Here is a 25,708-nt window from a genome sequence, read left to right as displayed (position 1 = left end):
TGGTCAAGACTGAACATTCCAGCAATGCTTGCAAGCGGGGATGGAAGCTACTTGTTTGCAATTAGCTGCAGCATCCAGAAGGTCATAATCTTGGCTAGAGTTTTTAATGCTCTACTGAAAAGGACTGCAAACAATCAAGAAGAGAACTTTTAAAAAGAGCCAGAACAGAAAGCACAGGTCAAATACATGGATAAAGCTTCTAAAAAAATCCATATTCAGAATGCAGCTGTTGTACAGAGCCCATTTTCTACAGACTACCAATGGTATATGATGGTGGAAAAAAATACCATGCCAAGTTTTATCACAGTCAGAGCTTTCTGTATTGTTCATTAGGGAATGCCTCTAGTCCTCGTCTGCTCTGTTATGAAGATATCAAAAGAGAGATTACCAAACCAGTCCTAAATCATATCCAGCTGTAGGATGCAGAAAATATGGGCTCTGGTGAGAAAAGAAGTCTTGTTGGATATAATTCTTACCAACAGACAGAAGTCAAAGTCAACAGTGAGAGCAATGCCAGCTCATTGCCAGTGAGAGAGCTGGATTTAGCAGCGACAGGTTAGGAAATTTACAGAACACAATGTGATGCAATTATAATAGATTACAAGGAAGACATCTTAAAGAACCAAGAAATCTCAAGAGTTATTTACCAGCAAGACTTTTCAGAAAATGTTAGAATCCATCAGTGTCAAAGGGAAGTGGGGAACATGCAAGGCAAAATAGACAGGATTTCTTCTGAAAAGCCTTCATTAAAGAAGAGGCAGCAAACATAGGTTCAGAAAACACTAGACAAAGGGTTGAGGGTCGAAAGTGGGACAAGAAAGAGAAGGAACTATACATACAAGAGAGAAGGGAAAGATTAGGAAAGCTCTTAGGAAAGAAGCGAAGGTTACTCTTTGCCAGGAAGGTTAAAGGGATTAAGAAGGTTTTCATGAACTCAGTAATGGAAAGAAAAGAGCTAGAGATATAATCACAATTGATGGGGGAGATGTAACTAATCAAAATTCAGTTGCCTAAGAAAATAAACTATTTCTAAAAGAATCCAACAAGGGGATCGATAAAAAGAGGGGGGAGGGCCTGTCAGACTGAATACAAATGTAAATAGAGAAATATCTAGAAAGCCTGAAACATATGCAAATCAGCAGATCCAGACGAGGCACATTGCAGGGCATAAAGGGATCCGATACACCAAGTTAACACACCATTAGCAATCAATAGTGAATGCTCATGGAAAATTGGAAAGGGCCCAGGAGAGAGGCAATAAGTAAACACAACACAGAGCTTAGAGAGGAGGAAAAGGGAATAATCATGGGAATCACAGATCACTAAACACGGGCTGTAGCCTGTGATTAAAGTAAATGAAATAAAGGCTCAGAGGAGGAACGGAGAGGGAGGTGTTTTTTGGGGTGAATTATTATAGAGACATAAAAGCAGTGAGCTGATTCTTCTGTATGCTAAGGGTACTGCACACAAACAGGGCACAAAGAGGCCAAAAGAAGGCAAAAAGGACAAATACAAAATATTCTTCTTTCTTGGAACAAAAGTGTGGAGTAGAGACAATGGGATCTGTCAAAAGCCACTTTTGGAGACCTGCCCCTGATGTATATATCCATGCTGCAGAGGCTAGTTCTAAATGTATTTCTGGGTGGAGAGGCTGCTTTAACCTGAACAGGGCTTTCACACACCCTATTTGTGTCTGTAACAGCGGGAAATTGATCTGAATGAGGTTTTTTTTAAAGCCTTTTGCAAGGAGATGCTTAAATATCACTGAAAGCTGATATTTGGTCAAGGCTTAACTTTTATATCCCTTGCTCTCTCTCCCTCACCTCTGATAATCACAGCCTTAATATATCAAATTGACATCTGATATAGAAACCTTCAAAAAAATATTTAGATGTCTGTTATAGAAAAGTCTGCTTTTAAAATAAATTGCAATTGGCTCGAAATGAGCCATTGCTGTGTGGAAAAAAAGCCATCCTAAAGAGGCAAACACAACACAAACTTTATCTTCAGAGGAGGAGAGCTGTAGGGATTGGAGTCAGCATAATGCTATCCCTAAAGATATAGAAGAGATACTGACCAATATGTGGCTTCAGGGGGTAAGTCAAAGGCAAAAGGAAGCAAACAGCAGTCTATTAAATTAAGTTGTAGCAATTCATAAAAAGATAATGATGGATAAAATTGGTGGAAGAGAGTAGTGAGTTGGCACTGTCAAAAGGCAAAAAGGTCCTGATCATTAAGGCAATATACCCAGCTATGAAATTTTTTCTAAACAGCTGAAATATTCCCTTGAGTAAATGAAGAAATCTAAGCTGTCTGATACATTTAGAGGTAGATTCTACAAAGCTGTATAAAATATGTCGTGGGGTAGTGTTTTGGCAGAGAAGTCAACCTGTCTGTTCTCTCAGGTCTTATCCCGCTTGTGACATCAGTGGTTGTATTTCTATGGTGTCTTTTGGAAGCTATACATAGGATGAATTCATAATCCTCTAATGTATCCTTTTCTGACACCAACAGTGTCCTATTCAGAACACATGCAATGCTTCCTGTTGTTGACTGAATCACTCAAAGCCCTGCCTCTTGGGCATACCAAATCTATCACTCCTTCACAGTTCCTGGCTTTATTTGGCTAGTTGCAAGTTCTTGGGACATCCATCATAAAGACAATTAGCATGTCCTTGTGTGCCAGGCCAAAGACTACTTCTGAATAGGAGGACTGCAAGTATGTAATGTCCACACAAGATCTGGCCTTCAAAAATAGCATCCTTTGGGCTTTGCTCTTTCATGTTGGCATCCATAGCCTCATGTGAACTTCCGTTTGATTTCAAGTCATCCCTGGATCACTGCCATATTCCTCTACCTCTTTCTAAGTGGCCACAAATAGAATCGATTATACTCCACTACAGAGAGGACCCTTTGAAAGTTGAGGGAGGAAATGGGGATTATTACTTTATCACGATGTTGCTGAATATATCAAGGCTAGAATGTTCCTGATTTATCATGACATTTTGCTACAGCACTAAAAAAAGGACATAGTTTTTCCATCCTCCATGTTAGCCTCACAGGGTTTATTTATCTCAAAAAGACATTTAGACATGAAGGATACCTAAGCCCCTAAGAGAAGACTTCCTGAAACTGTCTTCTAATTCCTCCTAGGGGCAATGCTTTATATTATTATTTTAAAGTTTTGGGTTTCTTTGGTAAATATGTGTATAATTCTTGTTTTGGTTTGGCTTGTTTTTCTGAGACTGAAATATCAGATATTCAGCTCTCCTTCCTCTTAAGTTTGAGATCTTTTCTTTTGGAAGATGAAATTCAATAGACCAAGAAGTATTCTGGCTAAGGATTGCTCCTTAAAGAAATGCTTCCCTTAAAGAAATGCTTCCCAGTTAGAGAATTTCTGGTTCCTGTGAGCAGAATTTAGTTCACCTATGTGCACAGCTCACTTTTACACACTGGGTTCCTTTATAATCAGTTGAAAGAAACAGATACTTTCAGAAGATGATTCCTCTGACTTAATTTAAATGTTGATTTCAGTCAGTGATGAGACATATTTACCTAACTAGATTTCCTCCAGGTCCTTATTGACTATAAAGGGGCCTCAAAATGACAAGTTCAGATGCAGAAGTCTTCATTTAATTCAGTAAATTCCACCCCATATGACAATAGGCATCAGCCGACCTGGAGAAGATGAGCCCTGGGATGAGTCTGTTTCCCATTGCCCTGTCAAGATTTCATGGGATCAAGTCCCACCTGCCAGTGGTTTTATAGCAGAACTAGGCAAGATACGATGCATACTGATACTGTGTCATCCTTTACCTTTCACTAATTTAGTCCCCCAAATCCACCACTAATTCAAGGAGCTAATGAGTTCCCTAGACTCCCAGGACATCACTCAAACCCTCAAGTTCCTGATTTCAAAGAGAGGATTCTATCACTTTCTAACAATGAATGCCATGACATGTCAATAAAATGCTAAATCCCAACCATAGGACACAGGGAATTCAAAGCCTGGAGTCACTCAATATACAGTACAAATACATGTGCTTATGATATTCATGATTATAAGGACAACATAATCCTCCAAAACCGAAAATAAACGTCAATGTGTACACATAAAGAAACAATGATTGAGCTCCACTTTGGCCAGCATCAACTGAATCACTGTTTAGTTAGCATCTTCGTGTCAGCTATTTACATTGTTGCACCTTTCTTGGGTGCATGTGCTAACAGGGATAAAAATGGTATTCTGTGACATAGAGAAGATACCCTCCAGTGAACTCAAAGTACAGATCTGCCAAGTCAGCAGAAGCCATTCCTGGAGCTACTTTTTAGTGGAAGAACCCCACACAAATATTTTCTCCTAAAAGAAGGCAGCAACATTATAGATTATTTTATGTTGGGGTTTTTTGACTTCTGTGGCTTTGTTTGTTTTTCCAAAGCCTCTTAGAATCCCATCTCATTTCATAATGCACATTTTCCCAGCTTTCCAATTATTTTTATAACAACCAAATCTCCTCTTTACTAAGACTGCAACACCTGCTGCGTACTATTGCTTTTCTACCCCTTGACCAATGTGTTTTTACAAGCCACAAACACCACATAAATCGGTGGCATGCACTATGGAGCTTGTGCGATGAATTGCATGCAGTACCAGGCAGGAAAAGTTGTTTCTGTTACCTCTTTTTGCCCTACTGGAGGTGGTGGCTCAGCTTTCAACTGCTTATCCACGTGCAACTCACTTAACTCTTCACAAATCTCAGAATTCTGACTCCGGACACCTGGGCTTTGGCATCGCTGCCCCCTCAGCTGCAGCTGCTTTTCCTGCTGGAAATAATCCTAGATGGGTTTATTTTCTTTTCTGTGATAGCATGCTTATTTCTTAAAGGGAACTTTCCAGCTAGAAGAGAAAATAACCTAGACTATACTTGTCAGGGGACGACATCTTAAAGTAAATGGCAAGAAACAAGATAACACAAGCTTACGCTGTAACTTTTAAGCTTTCACAACTGGATGTGTCAAGATATGTGGCTGTAGAAAATGGAAATATAAACAAGCAAATGTATTTTTCTCAGATGTTGTTGCTGCAGTGAGAGGAAATTCACTTAAAATCTCCATTTTGAGTCTGGTTTTGAGACACAAACTTCCCCCAGTGACCTGAGGCACACAGAAAGGCGCTTGCAGTTCAGCTGAATAACTGAGAGCTGTACTCTGAGGTGCTGGGGTCAAGTGGTGATAGTCAGTGTTACACCTGGAGAAAGGCACCAGCACAACACCCAGTACTGTGCTATGATCCTGCTTGAAACAGTGGGGAGAAAAGCACAAGCAGAGGAGACAAGATAGACATTGAAGGGGAGGAAAATGCAAAGTTCATTCTAAGAGATAAAAGGCATCTAAAAGTTGATGTGGAAAATCTGCAGGTAAACACGTAAAAATAAGCAGCTCCTATTCAGCAAAACACTTAAGGCTACTTTGCACCTACTGATGCCAACAAAGTTAACCACAGGTTGAAAGGAACCCACATCCTTAGGCATTTCCTTAAAAACAGCTGGACTCTGGAATCATAGAATCATAGAATGGTAAGGGTTGGAAGGCACCCCTGGAGATCATCGAGTCCAACCCACTTGCCAAAGAAGGATCACCTAGGGCAGGCCACACAGGGGTTGGAAAGTCTCTAGATAAGGAAACTCCACAACCTCTCTGGGTCAAAGCAGTATGTTTTTTTTCCCTTGCAGGCACATCTGAATCGACCCTGTGCTTACATGAACACTGCCATTAAATACAGCCACTTCTTCCTGGGGTGATGATTATTGCTGCTGAGCTCTCTAGAAGCGCTGCCAGGACTAATGGCAGAAGAGAGAGCGTGTTTTGCAGGGCTGGCCCCTACATCTGGAGGTCCAGGTTCTCTGCTGGTATGAATCAGTGTGGCTTTATTGATTCACCCAAGACAGGGATTTCTCTAAAAACTCTGCAGCTTATCACAGAACTACCATTGTTCATGCCATTACTAAGGCTGCTACTAAAATATTAATAAAACTCTAGCCAGTTTCAAAGAGTTGTGCTGAATTGCTTACAGAAAGACTTCCATGCTGAGAAAAAAATTACAAGCATACCAGGATCTCAACAGTAATTATTTAAACCTATTTATCTTTCACTTGTCCACCTTATTTTTTCCCCCTCTCTTTCTTGACTGACATTCAACGTTATTCATGTATTAAGTGAGTTTCCCTTCCCCAGGCAACCACAGCCTACCTGCCTCAGTTCTAAAGCCACATCACCACAGGAAGTCTCTCAAGAGGTACCAGGAGCAGAAAAACACTTTATTCCAAATATAACTATCTGAAAGAACAGATGACACAAAGGAAGCAGTTGGTTAAGCAAATTGCCCTCCGTATAAATACTTTCAGACTGTCAGGTTTGTACCAGCCCTTTCAAATGTCTTTCTGTGTTTCTAGCAAATTAATTTAAAATCAAATTACTTGTTTCCTGCTTCAGAAGGCATGTGGTCTAAAACATATTCTAACTTTAATAAATTAAATTATAGATGTCCAAGCCTGAACCCTCTGCATAAGAATGTACTACGTACAATTCCTAGGCACAGTTTAGCAGCGAACTTCACAGGCCAGAGACTGCCCCATAAGCACCGAGTAACAGTTCTGTCCCTGCCAAAAAGTAACTCTTTTAAGGTGTGCCTTCAGAAACAGTGTGATATCCAGGGGAGAAGCTAATGTGGAAAGCACAGGATGCACAAGTAAGGCACTCAGCCATAAAAAGTCTTCTTTTTTTAATGCGATGTGCATACAGCTTAGTACTAAGTAATCTTAATGGCATGTTATTGGTTACAGCACTAAAACAACAGAAACAATTGTTTCATGTTAAAAGTGCAACGGAATCTGAGGTGACGTCTCAAGTTCACTGATGCAGAAAGGTTGTGCACTCAGATTCATTAGGAATTAGGCAGTGTAGGAGAACAGACTATGTAATTCAGCTGACCTAACGAATATTTAAGTTGTAAAGCAAATTATTGCACACTAAGACAGAGTTGATTGCCCAATTTATGCCACTTCTCTTTTACTAACCCCTTTGTGTAGTACCATGACTTAGCAACGCTTTGCTAGAGACTAAACTCCAGGAAACACAGATCCAGCTGCTTCCCAGAAATTATGCTTGCACCGAGTATCTGAAGGGTTAATGCTAATTAGAACAGATTAAATACATCCTGGTAAATTGTCTAACACGCATGTGCTTGGAAAATGATCCAGTTCATCATGTGTTTTCAGACCCATCCTGCAAATTGATGACTTGGGATAGGTACCAGTAGACAAAGAGCCTTCAAGAGCCTTACTGTCCACTGAAGCCAGACCAGCCATTGAAGACCGTGTGGCATTCCTGCCAGCAACCTGCAGTACCTGGCATATGAGAACACCCCAGAGTTTTTAATTTTTCTTTTAGCCTGGAGAAGAGGAGGCTCAGGGGTGACCTCATTGCCCTCTACAACTACCTGAAAGGTGGTTGTAGCCAGGAAGGGGTTGGTCTCTTCTCCCAGGCAACCAGCACCAGAACAAGGGGACACAGTCTCAAGCTGCGCCAGGGGAGGTTTAGACTCGAGGTGAGGAGGAAGTTCTTCACCGAGTGAGTCGTTCATCATTGGAACGGGCTGCCCAGGGAGGTGGTGGAGTCACCGTCCCTGGAGGCATTCAAGAGGGGATTGGACGTGGCACTTGGTGCCATGGTCTAGTCATGGGGTCTGTGTTGATAGGTTGGACTCAGTGATCCTTGAGGTCCTTTCCAACCTAAGTTATACTGTGATACTGTGATACTGTGAGTTTGGAGAAAATTTCCAAGAGAAATAAACTCCTCAGAAGAATCTGCTTGCACAGTTTGATCCCAAAAGCAGTATTAGGCAATCAGCAGAGTTTTTGCAAGCAACCCCTGGCATCCCTCGCGAGCCTCTGTCAGGGGATGGAGCAGTCTCACTTCCACCACACAGCACCTGAGGATCAGCACAGACCTGTCTGGGAAAAGGTGCCTTTGGTCTACGTTGTTTAACTTCGGACTGTTTGCTTTTGTTCTGATTCCAGCTGATTTGCTCTTCTGGCAGCAACAGCATCAGGTTTATCTCCTGCAAAGCTCCCCACCGTGGGTGGTTTACATAATTTGTTTTTAATTTTTGTCTCAAGTGCCCCGTTGCCAAGGCAATACACATTATGCTAATATTTATTGATTCAGTTGTTTTCATAATTTATAAAGGAAAATCATTCAGGAATGCAAAAACTTGGCGAATGCAAATGGAGGCTTGGGAGCAGAGGAGAGCTCCTTTAAAGCACAGATCAAAAGTTTGCTGACATCTGCTCTCATATGGTCCCTAAGACTCTACCAACACCGCACAAGTAATTAGTACATGGAGGAGGTTGGGCCCACTGGTGTCCCCTTGCATGTTGCAGGCCAGTTGTAGCACCAGGAAAACAACAACTGGATTGAAAATGGAGCATAATCTGGATGACATCTCAAGTGGGTTTCTGCATGGACCCACATACTTGTTTGCTGACACAAGTAAATATAGAGGCTCCACACTCTGTCGTGCCTCTGAGAAGCAGATTGGTTAATTGTCTCAGGCTCAAATGGGGATTAGTGCAAATGCCACTCCTTTGGAAGGAGGACTTGCTGTTGGCAAACCAAGACAAATACCTGTCATCAGCACAGATTAATTTTATTCCTTCCCCATGGAAAGATAATTTTTTTCCATCTTGTGCAAACAAATTTAGAAAGAGGATCCCAGGACCTGCCTTTCAGAGAGTGATCATTTCAACTGTGTTCTACTGATGCTTCATTTGCTTCCTAGATCATAACCCTGGCTTGTAACATTTGTTCCCTGTTGTGGGAAAGAAGATGTGCAAAGCCTCTGATAGCAGGAAGCTTCCCCTCCCAAGCAGGTGGGGAGGCAAGAAATGAGAATTGCCTTTGAAGCCCTCACGCTTGCAATTGTCACTGCAGAGCTGGCAAGCCAGAATGAAGGATGTGGTAGGATAAAGTTAATTTGATGAGGCAGACAGGGTGTCTCTCATGAGACAGCACAAATGCAACGGTCCTTTACTCAGTCCACAGTGAAATGGGAAGCTTCTACCCAATGCATCTTCTCTAACCTGTCCAGCCCTCTGACCTTTTGAGGGCCAATGTTGAGACAGTGGTGGGATTTTATGGATGTTCAGGTTGTGCAGTCACTTTTCAAGAATGAACTGGTCAGGACACTTCCAGGTGCAGACCTGGAGCAGTGAAGGGTTGTCCTGGCCTCTCCACATCCAAGTCTGCATGTGCTTGGCCATATAGGGGGGATTCTGTTTTACCATAGGGTAAAATCTGTTTGCTTGTCAGAGGAAACATCAGCAGTAGACAAGGATGTTGGCAACAGGAATATCTCTACTTTAGCCATTCATAGATGACTGATGCCATGAAAGTGAGCCTTCTTGAAGACAGCTCAACAGAAAAGCTATCAGTCCTTTAATTTAATAGACTATGACATACTCTAACCTGCAAAGCTTCCAACAGCCAGCTTTTGGATATGAAAACCATAATAAGATCTTGTCTGAGGAGCTTTACAAGTCTAGTAAACCCAAATCAGCAGCATGGCACATGTAGTCACAAGAAGTGTGTTTACTCTGTACAGTAATTGTTGATGTTTGTATTCCTCCTTGTAGACAGCTATAGATTTCACAAAATTCCTGTGCCTGGTAGCAATTGGCATCATTTCTCTGCAACAGTTTGCTTCTAGTAGCTGGCATCCTTCTTCTGCAAAGAAGCCAAGAAGTAATGATGGAGAAAATTGAACTGTTTATATCCTACCTCTGCATAAGTGGAGAAGCAAGCAGATTGTAATGCTGCTGAAACACAGCAAGCTTACATTGCTGCCTGGGTGGCACCTGTTCCGTGTGTAAAGTAAACAGGAGACTACAGTCTGCAGAGCTGTCGGGCTGACAACTCTCAGATATGCTGAACTCAGTCTTTCTGAAAAGCCTTCAAAAATCTGAGCTCAAATGGGAGCGAAATAAATAACCACAAACTGGGGAAATGAAGCACAGGTTCTTATTACAAGAACAGATCATTTATGATCTTGATTCTCCTCTCACAAGTAAGTGTAAAACCTTGTAGCACCAGTAAAACCAACGGATTTGGCTTTCTGTATGTTTAGTATGAGAAGAGGAAAACTCACCAATAGATCAGGAAAATCCCCTTGCTCCCTTAAGACTAAAATCACTTATTCTGCTAGGAATAAGAATAATAATAATAAAGGTTTGTGTGCAGTTGTCAGTTTTAAGTGTGCACCTTTCAGAAGTTCTCTGACCTGCTTTCAAGAACTGTTTCTCTACTCAGTTTAATGAGAAATCAGGAATACCTGGAGTGAGGGATATCACACTGCAGTACTAGGATTCAAGCTAAGACACAGAGAGGACTGGGGCTACTCCATGTTTGTTTACAAGTGCATTTTGTCAGCAGACTAATGTAAAGAGTATGAAGTCACACCCCAAGATTGCAACACATGTATATAATTTAAGACCTGAAGATTCCTCAGAAAGGGTATGAAAACAGGAAAGAGAAAGTCTAAACCTGATTATTTGAGACTGGTCAACTCCACCACCTCCCTGGGCAGCCCATTCCAATGGGCAATTGCTCTCTCTATGAAGAATTTCTTCCTAACATCCAGTCTAAACCTTCCCTGGCACAGCTTGGGACTCTGTCCTCTTGTTCTGGTGCTGGTTGTCTGGGAGAAGAGACCAGCCCCTGCCTGTCTACAACCTCCCTTTAGGTAGTTGTAGAGAGCAAGAAGTTCTCCCTTGAGCCTCCTCTTCTCCAGGCTAAGCAACCCCAGCTCCCTCCTAAGAAACACATTGTTTTGCCCTGGAAGTCACAGTATATTTGGAAGAGAATTGCAGTACTTGTTCTAAAAAAACATAATGCACGTGTGAGTATTTAGCTGGGTAAAAATATCAGAATCTGGCCTTTAAAGTTCGGAATGTCTAAGGCTAAGGCTGGCCAGAAATCACAGCTGCTCAGTAGAGGCTGTTAACAGCAGAAATTCCCCTGGAACCACCCTGCCACAGTATTTTCTTTCATTTTAAACAAAGGTGAAGTAAAACTTTGCCAGACAAACATCATCATAGCCACTAACTGCTGGTCTCTGCACAAGTGCTGAATGCCTTGCCAAACGTCATCCCTCAAGCAGGGAGAGAGAGCAGTTCAGCAGTGCTCCTTCTCGGATTAATCCAGGACATTTCAAGCATCTGAACCCTGGCCACGGAGGAGCAAGGCACGTTATTTCTAATGGCTTCTGGCTTGCTGGCCTAAGATCTTTTCCCATACTGAGCAACACATTGCCCATAATAAAACACAGATTCATTATTCCAAGGGTTGACTCTTAAAATTAGTCTAAGTGGGAGAACTTGGCAAAAAGATGGACTGCCAAAGTTAATTTAGCTTGTTATCAATTCAATAGGCTTAAATAGGCAGTGAAAGTGTTTCATAAGTGTTCATTGTTCAGAGTTCAAGCTAATACCTTCTGCTAAATTGCATTTTGAAGTTTAATCACAATCTACTTTATGTTTCACTTGGTAATTGGGATCTCTCCACAGTATAACATGAAGAACTCAAACTAATGGGCTGCTCTTGATGGAAGTTTGAATTTTGGAAGCTTGCCTCAAAGTGCAGTGGGTGCGAGTCCCTGAAATAACCCAGAAAGTTTCATCCAAATAAGGTGCTAATATTTTGATCATCAGAGAAGGCTCATGTTATTCCAGGCACTAGCAATAAAAACAGCCATTATTTTAATTTTTAGTTATTTTGGAGCGTAATTAATAGGCATAATTAATTAATGGGAATAAATAATGGGACGAACACGAGCGCGCACTCACTGCCTCGCTTGGCACAGGAGCTGCTGGGGAGCTGGCTGCTGCTCATTTTGTCCAAAAAATGTGAAATGTCGGCATTTTCTTTACCAAAGGCAGAAACAGTGAGAAATGCTCATTTCTGGGCAGCATTTTGCTCCAGGGAGGGATATGGATACTGGGAAATGGCACCCAGTAAGCTGTGACTGACGCGTAGTCCACGGTCTGGGCACTTGTCCAAATGCATGTTGTCAAGTCCGCTACGCCTGATATCAGCTCTTTCAATGCCAGGCCTTTTTTTTCTCTTTTCTCCCCCCCCCCCTCTTTCTCTCCTCCATCAGCTCCCTGTGTTTCCTGCACCTTAGGCATTATGCTGTGAACAAATATATTTCCCTGCCACCGCGCACTGAATAAGCACCCTAAAAACCTTTGTTTGCAGAGTGACTGCTCGAATCACGTCAGCAGAGATCTGACGCGGAGGCTTCTCCCTTCTGCCCCATCGTGCCGAAACCAAATAAAAACAAATGTCTTTCTATGTGCAGAAGCAAGAGGGAGGACATAGCTGCTTCAAGTCTGCTGCTGTGATTTACAGCCTATGGTGGGTTGAAATTACCGCCCTCCCCCCTTATTTCTTTTTCCACCCAATGGTAATTTATTTACATTCTACCACTTTCTGCTCCATCTGTGGAAAATTTCCTAGGCATCAGCCTAAAACTGCCACACAACCTTTTGTTTTTCCTCCTTTTCCAGTGACCTCACTGCTGTATTTCCAAAGGCAATAAATGCAGAAATATTCTATTTTATTGCTAAAAGTAATTAGCAAGGAATTGAGTTCTATGCTTTTACTCAAGAAATGCACAGCAAAATGTCCAGTTTAAGAAGGGAGAAATCCACTATGCATGTAACAAGCATGCAGAAAAGCCCTACTCTCTTACTTAATGATCAGGCAAATGCTGGCCTAAATAAAGCTGACATGAAGAACACTGCAAGATTTACTGCAGGCTGCATGCATATATATACACAGGGGCTCACTCTCCTGTCAGTAAGAATTGGGGAGTCGTCAACAGGACTCAATGGTAACTTATCCAGTTGCACTAAAAGAGAATGTGTCCCACAGACTGGACCTGAAAACAGATGGAATATAAATACTGTTTGAAAGAGCATTATGGCTCCTGACAATGAAGTGTATTTCCTCCAGTAAAAGGCTGAAATTAATGCACCCTGTCAAATAAACAGATGACTTCATGGTATCTCTGATTTATAGATGTTAGGAATTATGAGAAGCATAGAGACATTGTCAAAACAATTTGATATTAAAGTCTTTATGAAGTGGCATTTTCTTTTCTAGCAATTTTCAATAATTTCAGCTGCACTTATGCCAACCTGGAAAAATTCTACTGACTGTTACAAAGTCATGTCAGATTCAGGAGCGGGTCTGTAATGCACAGAGATTGTACAGTAAAATTGCCACTGCATACACAGGAAACAGATGTGGGTGCAGATGCAGATGGTGAACTCTGTGTTACCTGAGACATTTCATTCCTTTTTCTGTCCTAGAAACGAAGTATCATAGCTAAAATAAACTTACAGGCTCTGTGCAGAAATTAGTGGCTCAAGTCTTTGACTCAGTGTTATGAGAAAGCTACATCACAATGATCCTAATGGTCCTCTCTGCCCTCAAAGTTATGAACCTCTTAGTGATAGAAACTTGCAAAACAGGTCATCAGAAACAGTTTAAACTTGTCAAATGACATAAACTGAGTCCCTAATTCTGAAATGAATATGGAGAAGAAGAGAAAAGAAGCCTGGGCTGTCTAAGGTTTTGATTCAGTTCAGGGCAAAACAGAAACTGCCACTGAATAAAGGTTATTGTGACAACCAGCTCTAGCATTGATGTGTACAGAGGCAGCTGCTCATATAGAGGCTGGAAATCCTGTTTTCTTGGGAGATGCATTTGGTGGAGCCTAGACAAGGATATACAAGAGAGGAGAACTGTCAACTGAGCAAAAAATGCAGGGTATGCTCCTGAACAATGAATACTCACTTGGTATGCAAAAATCCAGGCAACGTATGCCCCTTGGGTCTTCTGTGCAGACCCAGACCCAAAATTCTTGGAAATCACAGCAGAACTGCTGCTCTGCCTTGGGAGTGGTCTAGAAAAAGCACATTGTGCAGGTGGGAAACCCTGAAAGGCAATGAAAGATCATGTCCCCTTCCCACAGCAGTATTTCCTGCCAGGTCATGGAAAGGTGAGCCCTGGCAGGCACAGCAGCAACTCTGCTATTAAGGATTTCCAAAGCCAGGAGTAAACCCCAGGCAAGAGGACAGGCCAGCCCTCTACCTGCTTTGCAATTTCAGGATGGCATAAATTGGCCACAGTGGGACCCCGTCACCCTGCACTGAAAGGCAACACTCCCATGGTGTGCGTGCCTGGTGTCGAGGAAGAGGTAAGGAGCTGCAAAGCTCCGTCCTGGCAGCAGGCAGCCAGCACTTTCCATATGACCCAATTAGCCACTCCGTCGGAACAAATCAATAATGGCATTTTCTGAAGACAAGCAGGCAAGTGCTGCTGGCTCGGCACTGTGCTCCATGTGAAAACACAAAGGTGTTATCTCTGCGGAGAGCAGCATCCATGCCTGGCTTTGCCACTGCAGAGAGGCAGATGTGAGATGTGGCCATGAGCCACTAGCCACCACAGCGTGGATTTGCTTCTCAGTGGCATGCTACAGACAGATCAAGGTAAGTAATTAAATTTCAGAGAGGTGAGAAAACAGTAACAACCCTGTTGGGCTGACTCAGACAGCAAGGAAAGGGCAGAGCCATTTTCTTAGGTGGTACTAATAAAACTGGCTGACTGTAGGAACTCATCGATGCAGAAAAGGGTCTAGACAGCATGCAGAAAGACAGGGACATCACTGGGGTCTAGACTAACAGAAATGAGACAGAGTTCAACAGAGTAAGTGCAGGACACTGTACTTTGAGGACTGATTCAGGGACACCCAGTGTTACTCTTCTGAAGATCTCTTCAGTCCATTAATTACAGAATTCATCTGAATCACAAAGTGATGTCACTGAGAAAAAGACAAACATCATTCTGGACTACAGCTGTAGTCACATTGAAGGTTAAGCAATACTAAAGCAGGACTTAAGCTTTGGACCTACATATCTAATGTAAATGGTACAAACCCCTCTGATACAGTGTGAGGGGTGCCTGCCCATGACAGTGGGGATGGAACTGGATGATCCTCAAGGTCGCTTCCAACCCTAATGATTCTATGATTCTATGTCCAAAACATTCAATTTCAAGTAAGTTCTGGTAGAGTTCACTGTGTCAGGTGAACTGGACTCTGCACACTGAATTGTCCCATCACCTTTCCCCATAATCTGGTTCTTACTCCTTCAGGAGACTGGAAGTTGATGTCACATATGAAAAGATGGCCTTTATAAGCAATTACAAGACATGCTATGGGGCTTCAAGAAAAGAATGTACACAATAACCTAGAAAGCCAAAATGTGGACCCAAAAGAACCTCGAGAAGATGCAGTCAGCATGTTACTGTGATTGTTACCGAGCCTTTGGGAGCTGTCTTCCTGCAAGGACAACCCATAGTTAAAATACACATCTTCAAGGCAGAGAAAAAAATGGAAGACAGTTATTCTTGTTCTCATGATGAGGCTAAACTTATCATCTTGTAGACTGACAGGGTGACACTTCCTCTGCACTATGAGCAGGGCAAGGAGCAGGGCTTAGATAAAGACACAAGCTAAATGTCACAGTAACCATCATCAACACATGTCACACAGTAAGTTCAAAGTGATCCTTTCTCAGCCTCACTCCTCTTCTGCCAGCTTCACACCTGTACTAGCTTCTACTGCTCAGCTTTTCTTTCTGATCCTTTCACCATATGTGTGGGCTACGGGCATGTGTCTCCTGGCTCTCAAAGCCAGCAGAGCATCTCACTTGCATCTCAGTAATCAAAGGAGATTTAGAGGCTTATCAGGTGGGCTCGTTCCTCCAAAGCCCTCACAATGACCCTGCCACAAATTGGTAGCTTTCAGGAAAAGAGCTGCTCCAGTGCAAGCTTTGATAATAGAAATGGCAGCTGAAATCTAAACGTGGACATTTCTGTTACTCAGAGAAAAATGTGCAGTCACAGAAAGGTTTCTCATCACACAAAATTTGTAACTGCTGTGTCTAACACTGTGGGGCCCATTTCTCAGAGTAGTTTCATGACTTTATGGGAAGAGTCCAGCATTGGTAGAGGAGCTGTAGGCTGAGCTGATCATCACCCTAAAGTACTCCAGTGGGGTCAACAACTTTGTGGTTCTGCCTCTGACCAGCCACTCCTTGGCCTCTCCATCATGATGGATGAATCCATACTGATGTGAGCCCATGATGAACAGAATATCGTCCATCATCTTCAGCTGACAGAAAAAGCATAAGGGATGTGTAAGAATTGTGTAGGTTTACCTAGCCATGGACTTGAGAGGTCTACATGCAAGTATTGCTTTTCTTTTATGAGTTTCCTTTTGGCTTCTTTTTCATGCTTTTGCACCAAAATCTCCATGCATGAGAAGGAAGGCAGGCACTGGCAATGTTGCCAAAGTGCAGCTGAATTCCAGGGAACTTTAAAGGGAAGCAGAGTACATTGTCTTCTCCTGAGCAGTAAATATACATACACATTCTCTTTGTGCATACTAAAATACTTAAATATGCAAAAATATGGATTCTAATTAGAGGAAAGTTAGAATAGATTTGAATGCTTAGCATATCCTTGGTAGCTCTTGTTTTATTGCTGTAAGATGCCCTCCATGCAAAAATATACTTCACTGTAATTGTGCTGTTCAGTGCAATCATGTAAATTTTGCTCTTGCTTATGTTGTCATTCCTTCATGAACTCTGCTGTGGCCACCCTGGAGGGAAGGATGCAAAGGACCCCCATGGAGTTAGAGCTCACAGGATTAAAGATTCTGGGAGTGAGTGCGGCAGCAAAGAAACCCAGCAGCATGCTGGGATGCAACAACAAGAACATCACCAGCAGATGTGAAGAAGTCATTTTCCCACTCTGCTCAGCACTTTTTCGGCCACACCTATAATATTGCATTCAGTTTTGGTCCCTGCTGTGTACAAAAGATATGGACAGGCTGGAGAGTGTGCAGAGAAAGGCCACTAAGATTATCAAAGGACTGGGAAGCAGTCCTTTGGAGGAAAGGTTGAGACAACTGGGTTTGTTCACTCTTGAGAACTGGAAGCTTAGAAGACCTTATTACCGTGTTCCAGTACTTAAAGGGTGGTTACAAAGGAGATGGAGACACCCTTTTAACAAGGAGTCAGATGGAAAAGGTGAGGGATAGTGGGTACAAGTTACTCCTGGGGATATTCCAATTGGATACAATGAACAATTTGCCATTGGAATAATGAGAAGTGGTGGAGTCCCCAACACTGGAGACTTTTAAGATTCAAATGATCAGATGAGGTGCCTTCCAACCTGGTATTCTATGATTCTATGAAGTTTATTCTATGATTCTATGAAGTTTATTTCCCAGAGTCCCACAGGGCTGCCCTTGGTACATGCTGTAATGACCACAACCCTATATCCAGAGAATTGGGACTTCACACTGACTTCCAGGTGTGACAATTTCTCCTGGAGTCATCTGTGTGTTGATCAAGAGAGGTTTTTTTGTGAGTCCAGAGATTATACATCTTTGGAATGGGCCCCATTAAAAATGACAGATCTTGAAATCATTCGAAATCTGCTTTCTCATGGCTCCGCTCCTGATGGAAACATTTACAGCTGTGCAAATTTCTTAGGGTTTTACAGGAAAGCAAATGCAAAGCTCATCACACAATCATAATTTCTGCTTCTTCCTATGAGCTTCTTCCTATTTCTGTTTATTTATTATGCCAATGTATTTTCAGTCTTTGAGTTGCAGCCCTCTTGCATGCACACATTTTTCTCCCTAGAAATCCGATTAGTTTTTTTTGCTGGATATATGAACTTGCTTCTTGTTTGGACCTTTTCATCAATGGAGCCCTCAGGCCTGAAGGCAAAGGTTGCAAACCATTGATCAGGGCTATGCACAGGGGAATAGCAGTGACATGCAGCAGCTGTTTGTCAAAGCCTGGAAAACACCAGTGACAAAGCTAATTAATACATTTTCTCAACTCCATGCCTTCTATTTAATGCACTCACTAGCTGTGGACTATTATTATTTCACCACATCCCAAACATCTCGTGGTAAAGTGACAAAGCTGCTCTAATGTTTATTGGAAACTCCATCAAAAGCTAGAGGCTAAAAACAGTGTTTTGGTTTTGCTTCCTGCTGGGTTTTGTAGTCACCTTTTTCTTTTGTTGGTTTTCTCTGCATCTTCAGTGTTTATCTTACATATGAGAATGTTTCAATATTATTGAAACAATTTCAGGAAGTTGGCTTAACATTTTTAAATCAGCTTCTCTTCAGACTGTTCCATCTCACTAAAATGCCTGCTCTTCTGCATTGCTTCTCTCCCTCATCATGCAGATCTCATCAGAGGTCTAGTTCCACATTTACCTGCTGTACGGCACGAAATGGCACCCTTTTTACAAGGAGTCAGATGGAAAAGGTGAGGGATAGTGGGTACAAGTTACTCCTGGGGATATTCCAACTGGACACAAGAGGGAAAATTTGTCACAGTGAGAACAATTTGCCATTGGAATAATGAGAAGTGGTGGAGTCCCCAACACTGGAGATTCAAATGATCAGATGAAGTCCCTTCCAACCTGGTATTCTATGATTCCATGAAGTTTATTCTACGATTCCTCTTCTAATGCAGACACCAGCACCCACATGGACACATTTTGCAGCTAAATAGAAACCCACATTTCTATCCTTTTATGATACAATAAGATGTAAAAAAAACCTAATCTCTGCTTTGCTTGCAGTTGTGAACTCATCTTGTGGAATGTGGAAGAGAGGGAAGCAACGAGCACATGTGTGCATGGGCACACACATATTTCCAGATATCATGGACACTTACATGGGAAGTTTCAGCAAACTTTTGCCTTGCACTGTGAAGGAAAAATCCTGAGAGATTTTAGGATTGTGTCAGATGTAACAAAAAGGTGAGAGCATCTTCAAACGCCAAAAAAGAAGGCCAAACCAAACCCAAACCTCCAGAATAAGACATGTTCACACATTATTAAAGACATTTAATCCCATCAGTATTTCCAGATTGGCTGATACTGAGACACCCATCTGCTATATTCATATTTTGCTTTTGATGCATACCCTGCTTGTGGGCTTAACTAATACAACACTGAAAATAGAGAAGGGCTTCACAGTAAAACATAGATACCATCCATGCCACCCACACTGATCCTCAGGTCACTTCAATCAATGCATTCCTTATAAAATACAAAAGGTCCCTAAAAGTCTTTACCAAAAGAACCTCAGAGTTCCTTTCTCTTTTTGTAACCCTGGTGTCTATTTGTACAACGGGGCTTGATGATAAATTTTCTGACCCCCTTGCTAGTCATGTCACCAAAGGCATGATCAATGTGTACAACTTGTTGGTGAGCAGACGTGCTAATGCTGAAAAGATTTCTGCAGTGGAGCAGCAGAAACCAACATTTAGCGGACAGTTTGTGCCTGCCTGCTGACACAGAGTCCTTTATTGGGGCCTTTTAAGGACAGACCTTCTCTAAGGACAGTTGTGCTTCAAAATGTTCTTCCCTTCAACCAAGAGATTTGGGATCCCTCCTGACAGCTGGATCTGAAACGGGAGCTTTGATCCAGTGCCTGCTGAACTCCACAGGTCTCAGCTGGCATCAGAGGATGCTGGATCAAGGACGGTGGGTCTGGAAAACATTAACTAGACATGGTGTGTGGAACCAAGCGATAAAGCTGGTAGAAAGGGGGCGGGGGAGGGGGGAGGTGGGAGGAAGGAAAAGTGTTCCCATGAAGTTTTTTTCTTCTCTGCTGTGCACAACATCTCAAACCACAAAAAAATTTCAGCCTTTATTACTGAGTACTCTGGGGAAAACAAAAATCTGCTATGTCACACCAAAGAACAGGCAAACAAATATTGTTTTCCTGCCGGAATATATAGGATTGCATATCTTCTCTCTTCCTCTGGTGCCTTGTTATATCAGCCTCTACTACTTGACCCTCGACTCTGGCTGCCCAAATCAAACCAAGCCATCGACCATTTTTGCACACTGAGAAAATGCCCTGTCGTAGTCAGATGACCTAAGATTTGTTCTGTAACATTCCCATGATTCAGCTGAAAGGGAAAAACAAGAACAGTCTCCTGTGTGAGAAAGGCTTTAATTGCTCTTGTTAGAAGAATTAATCTAGGCAAGCAAAAGGAATACAAAGAAAGGGAATGCCTCTTGTTGGAAACTGAATTTTGCTCTTGGATATGTGCCTGTAACTTCTTCTGAAGTTAACAACATATCAAAGGCAGGGTTAGGCCATAGGACATTTGCATCACGAGCTATGGATCCAGATCATGGGTGGGAAGAAAGGCCAACTAGAAAACATTTGAGTTGCCTACCTGCTCCATTTCTGTGAAGGTGCTCTGCTCCTCATCTTCCTCTTCAATGTCTGACTCTCCCACAGCAATAGGAACACAAATGGACAGGTCAGGATTGGTCATGAAATCATCATCTGTAATTCCTAGGTGTTTCTCCCCATTTTTATTCATTCCATCCTCAGCGTGGTTCTCTTTGTAATTCTCCATGTCTTTGCCAAGCTCAGCAGTCGTGTGGCTGTTCACACAGTTGTTAAGGGCACCTGTATTCTGGGCAGCCAGCTTCATCATTGCCTTCTTTTCAGCTGTTGTCTTGGGGTGCCGGAGGACGTGGCAGCAAAAATTCCACGTGGCCTGTTTCACATACTGAAGGCCCCTGTTGATCCGAGCAAAAGCAAGCTGCAGGTTGTTCATCTCCCCATCCTCATCTGGTGCTGAGAGGTTGTCAGCGCTGAAAGAGCTTAGCAGCAAGGCAAGGAACAGGTTGAGCACCTGAAATGAAGAAAGTTAAAAGGAAATCAATAACTCCTAAATGTGGAGGACGAATGCTTGGTCTTGGGAGGATGAAAGCTGAGTCTCGTCTCATCTCCTCTGTGCCACTGTAACACCACCAGTGTTCTTGGAACTACCTCTAACAAAAGGTGGTTTCAGTAGGAAAAGGAGATGTGGAGACATTTAAAACCACATTAATTTGTGGTGCAGAGGTATAGCATGGACAACAACACCAGGTGACCTTTCCTTTCACTCTCCAACACCCCAAAACACACAGATAAAAACCTCAGAGGCAGATTACAGGACAAAGGTTTCATTGAGAGCTACCTAGTGCAAAGATTCTTCTAAGTGGTGGTATAATGGATTTTGGGTAATTGCCAGTATTCCACCTTGGAGAAAATCATTGGCATCCAGAAAGGTACTGTTTACAGGTAGAAAAAGACAAAAGGAAGAATGTTTTCAGGACTCTTTGGGGGTTTATTTAGTGTGAATATTGTTATTTACGTTTCACAGTATGCAATACAGAGGAACCTGGATGAGCTCAAGAAGTTTGTGAGGTTCAACAAGACCAAGGGCAAGGTCCTGCACATGGGTCAGGGTAAACCACAGTGTCAATACAAGCTGAGGGTGAAGGGATTGAGAGCAGCCCTGTGGAGAAGGACTTCAGGGCACTGGTGGATGAAAACCTGGATGTGAGCCAGTAATGTGTGCTCACAACCCAGAAGGCCAACTGTACACCAGGCTGCATCAAGAAGCATGGCCAGCAGGTTGAGGACCCTTTGCTCCACCCTGGTGAGATCCCACCCAGAGTACCGTGTCCACTTCTGGAGTCCTCAGCACAACTAAGACATGAATCTGTTGGAGCAGGTCCAGGCCACAAAAATGATCAGAGGGCTGGAACACCTCTCCTGTAAAGACAGGCTGAGAGAGTTGGACTTGTTCAGCCTTGAGAAGACTCCAGGGAAACTTCATTGTGGCCTTTCATTACTTAAAATGGGTCTACAGGAAAATTGTGGGCAGTCTTTTTAGCAGGGCCTGTTTCAGTAAGCTAAAGGGCAATGGTTTAAAAATAAAGGAGGGAAGATTTAGACTACATATCAGGAAGAAATACTTTACACTGAGGGTGGTGAAACTAGCAGAGGTTGCCCAGAGAGGTAGTAGAAGACCCAGCCCTGGAAACATTCAAGATCAATCTGGACAGGGCTCTGAAAAACTTGTTGGAGTTAGATGGTCCTGCCCACTGCAGGAAGGTTGGATTAGATGACCTTTAAAGGTCCCTTCCAACCCAAAACATTTTATGATTCTATGATAATGACATAAATATGTATTGCACTTAAGCCAAAGAGTACATTTGGAAGCATTTCCACACATTTATGTGTAATTTTACAGATACTATTGATTTAAATATCCCCTGGGCCATGAAGAAAATCTATTTGAACTGTAAATAAATACCTAAGAGGTCATAGAGTTGTAAAACCTTTTTTCCTCCAGGCAAAAACAAGACATCACAACCAGGATTAATGCAGTCAAATCTGAGCAGGTTTGGTCCTGGAAATGATGATATTAGTGAAAAAAAAAAAACCACCAACAAAACCAATCCCGACAAAACAAAAGTATTTGAAGGTTTTCAGAGGTGTATGAGAAGATCCAAAGTGAACTGGAGAGGGTAAGTTGACTTCCTCTTGTTCCTGCACCTTTAGAACGTCTGCCTTTGTTTGTTACACATTGGGTTGATATATTTGATGATGTAAATATCTTATCTTATCTTATTTTCTTCCCTCCTTAAAACAATTAAAGAAAAAATCCCATAAATAAACCCAACTTCCCCTGGAAGCTTATTCCCAGTAGTACATCTTGGAGGGTGATCACCAGTTGCTGTGTATGAAACACTGCACCTGCTCACGGTCTGAGAAGGAATGAATCACAGCTTTTGTGCTGGACTGACAAGGGCAAGAGGCTGACATTAGAGGTAGACGCCTGGGATCATGGGAATGGGGCAAAGGTGATTCAAACCAGTATCAGCTAAAATATATTTACCCCAAATAAACTAGGACCAAATTGCCTGGTACCGACTCATCCATTGCCCGGGCAAGGTGGGTGGGTTCCAGCTCTGTGGCACTGTAAGCAAGTGATCAGTGCTGCAGCACTTCTGCTGCTTTAGTAATAAAACGGACTTTGGGAAGATATTTTCTCTGTGAACTCTTAATACTACCAGAAATTTTGTAAGTCCCCTGGCTTTTGCCTTCCTCATAGTATTTCAAATTCATAAAGGCTGCTAGACCAAAATAAACAGTATAAAAAGGACTTATATTAAACTGGGCTATGCCAAAGAGTCACAAGCTTTTGCTATCATCCCTCCATGCTGTTCCCTCTTATTTCAAATACTCAGAGTATATGAGTTGGAATTTTGAAAACCTGCCCTTAATCACTGCATTTGAAGTGTCCTGTCAGTACTGTTTGTGAAGCACTCTCTGCAATCACTGTGATTATAAATGAAAGCAGTTGGTAGCACAACAGGTGCCCATGTCCATTATGAACTACTGAATAAACTACCGCTGAAGGCAGCACTACCCCGCTCTGAAGTAAAGTGAGATTAAAGCTAATTGTTTCTTAGCTGGTCTGTCATACTGGAGTGTCACTGACAGCTTGTGTGGGTCCCCTCTTAAACATTGTGGCTGCCTGGTATAAATCAATTTTTCCACTCCTTATCCCACTCAGAGGCATTGCAAGTGATGCTGCCTGATAGGCAGTTGCAAACCAGAATACTGGCTATCAGTGGAAGAGTCACTGCTAGAATCATTTTAGCCATTTTCAACCAGGTTTGACAGAAAGATGGGGTCTCCCAGATAAACACCTTGCACTAAGTGTTCTGGAAATAAGCATGTGTGTAGAGAAGAGACACTGGCCAGGTCACCATTGCAGACAGAGCTTGGAACAAGCCATAGGATGTCTCTCCTTCCCAGAGGCAACCTAGAGGCATGGAAGCAGCTGAAGGAAGGCAGGAAATAAAGAAATCCAGAATAAACATTTTCTGGACTTCATAGGTTCAATTCAGTTACCTTAATGGAGATGTTAACTTTTATTTGAGATGTGTCCTCCTAAACTGCCAGCTACCATCCAACCAGGGCATGAAGTTGGATGATAGCTGGAGGCATCATTCAGCAGGCAAGAGACTGGTGAGAACTGAATCACCCTTCAAGGATGGCAGCTGCCTCCAGAATCAGACACCAAAGCTTGGTGGTCTAATGGAGCACCTCAGCCCCATTTCAGTCAATAGAAATGAATTACATAGATGACAGTCCCTGACAGCATACAGGTGAACATGTTAAGACTGCATGCATCTCTCAATATGACCCCAGCATGTCCAAGTTAACCTGAGGCAACTGGGCAATAGGAGAGACTATTATGGGAGACCTGTGTCTAGTTGGAGATTAGGGTGGATACCTTACAGTTTCCCCAGTGGTGCTAGACAAAACTGAATCAAGCTCTAGATCTCTGCAGAACGTAGTGGTAGCTCAGACGCCTCCATACACTAACACCCCCATGTGGGCAGCCAGATTTTCTTGTTTGAAGTTGAATTTCATCCTTTACTTCATTAATTCTGATGTTCACAGAATACCTGTTTCAAAAGCCTTGTTTATTTTGGATGTCAAACTGCAGTTACATAAGTTTATCCAGATACACCTGCAGGTGTATATAATAAGTGGCAACATTCTTAGTGTTGTTCTTTACCGTGGATTATTAAGGCGATGTTGTTTGCTTCCCAGAAATGCAGCTGACATTTTGCACAAAGAGCTATTTGCACTTCATGCTTTTAGCCAAAAATAAATCTCAAATACCATTCCCTCCTTCCTTTGTGAGCAGGTAACCTCAGAGTTCTCTTGCTGGGCATTCAAATAGAGTGAACTGCTGTATAAGCACTTTATGTTTACTTATTCCCTAACCCCCCCCACCCCCCCCACCCCCATTTCACTGTACTTTGCATTTTTTTTCCAGAAAAATACATGCTCAACCCATGACACACCACATTTCCTGTAAAAGGTTACTAATAATATCCAGTCCTCCTGGTTGCTAACACAGTGCTTTCAGTTTAAGTGAAAGCAAACTAAAGACTAATTCAGTTTTCAAAAAAGCAGTGGCGGATTTGCACGTCCATACGAATCCTCTCGAAACCCAAATCTGCTCTCCAGTGACACTCAGCAGCCAGACTGTGAAGGCAGGTCACTCCTTTGGTCTTTGAGATTAGGACTCGAATAGAGTAGAATAGAATAGAATAGAATAGAATAGAATAGAATAGAATAGAATAGAATAGAATAGAATAGACCAGACCAGACCAGACCAGACCAGACCAGGTTGGAAGAGACCTTCAAGACCATCACATCCAACCTATCATCCAACACCTCCTAATTGACTAAACCATGGTACCAAGCACCCCATCTGGTCTCCTCCTAAACACCTCCAATGATGGCGACTCCACCACCTCCCCAGGCAGCCCATTCCAATGGCCAATCACGCTCTCTGTGTAGAATTTCCTCCTAACACCCAATCTGAACCTCCCCTGGCACAGCTTGAGACTGTGTCCTCTTGTTCTGGTGCTGGTTGCCTGGGAAAAGAGACCAGCCCCTGCCTGTCTACAACCTCCCTTCAGGTAGTTGTAGAGAGCAATAAGGTCTCCCCTGAGCCTCCTCTTCTCCAGCTCCTTCAGCCTCTCCTCATAGGGCTTGTGCTCCAAACCCCTCCCAGCTTTGTTGCCCTTCTCTGGACATGTTCCAGCAAGTCAGCATCCTTCCTGCACTCACGAAAACTCCAACTCCTCTAGCACAATGGTGTTC

At 42.6% G+C, this 25,708-nt stretch overlaps 1 protein-coding gene across 2 annotated transcripts in view; it reads right to left on the bottom strand.

The window, feature by feature from the left end:
* The window catches only part of LOC137444863 (sodium channel protein type 5 subunit alpha-like), a 227,243-nt gene that overhangs the window by 57,180 nt on the left and 144,355 nt on the right, over nucleotides 1–25,708 (bottom strand). Inside the window, exons 17-18 of one of the 2 annotated variants that reach the window (XM_068145943.1) lie at nucleotides 20,409–20,876; nucleotides 4,678–4,824 (exon numbers count right to left, since the gene is read on the bottom strand). In XM_068145943.1, the coding sequence (XP_068002044.1) occupies nucleotides 4,678–4,824; nucleotides 20,409–20,876 (615 nt within the window). The remainder of the gene's footprint in view (nucleotides 1–4,677; nucleotides 4,825–20,408; nucleotides 20,877–25,708) is intronic. The other variant, XM_068145942.1, reaches the window with a different exon arrangement.

Source organism: Melanerpes formicivorus, unplaced genomic scaffold, assembly GCF_026170545.1.
Source record: "Melanerpes formicivorus ecotype bairdi unplaced genomic scaffold, bMelFor1.0.p_v2 SCAF_13, whole genome shotgun sequence".
Taxonomy (NCBI): domain Eukaryota; kingdom Metazoa; phylum Chordata; class Aves; order Piciformes; family Picidae; genus Melanerpes; species Melanerpes formicivorus.
This window is presented reverse-complemented; position numbering and strand designations above follow the sequence as displayed.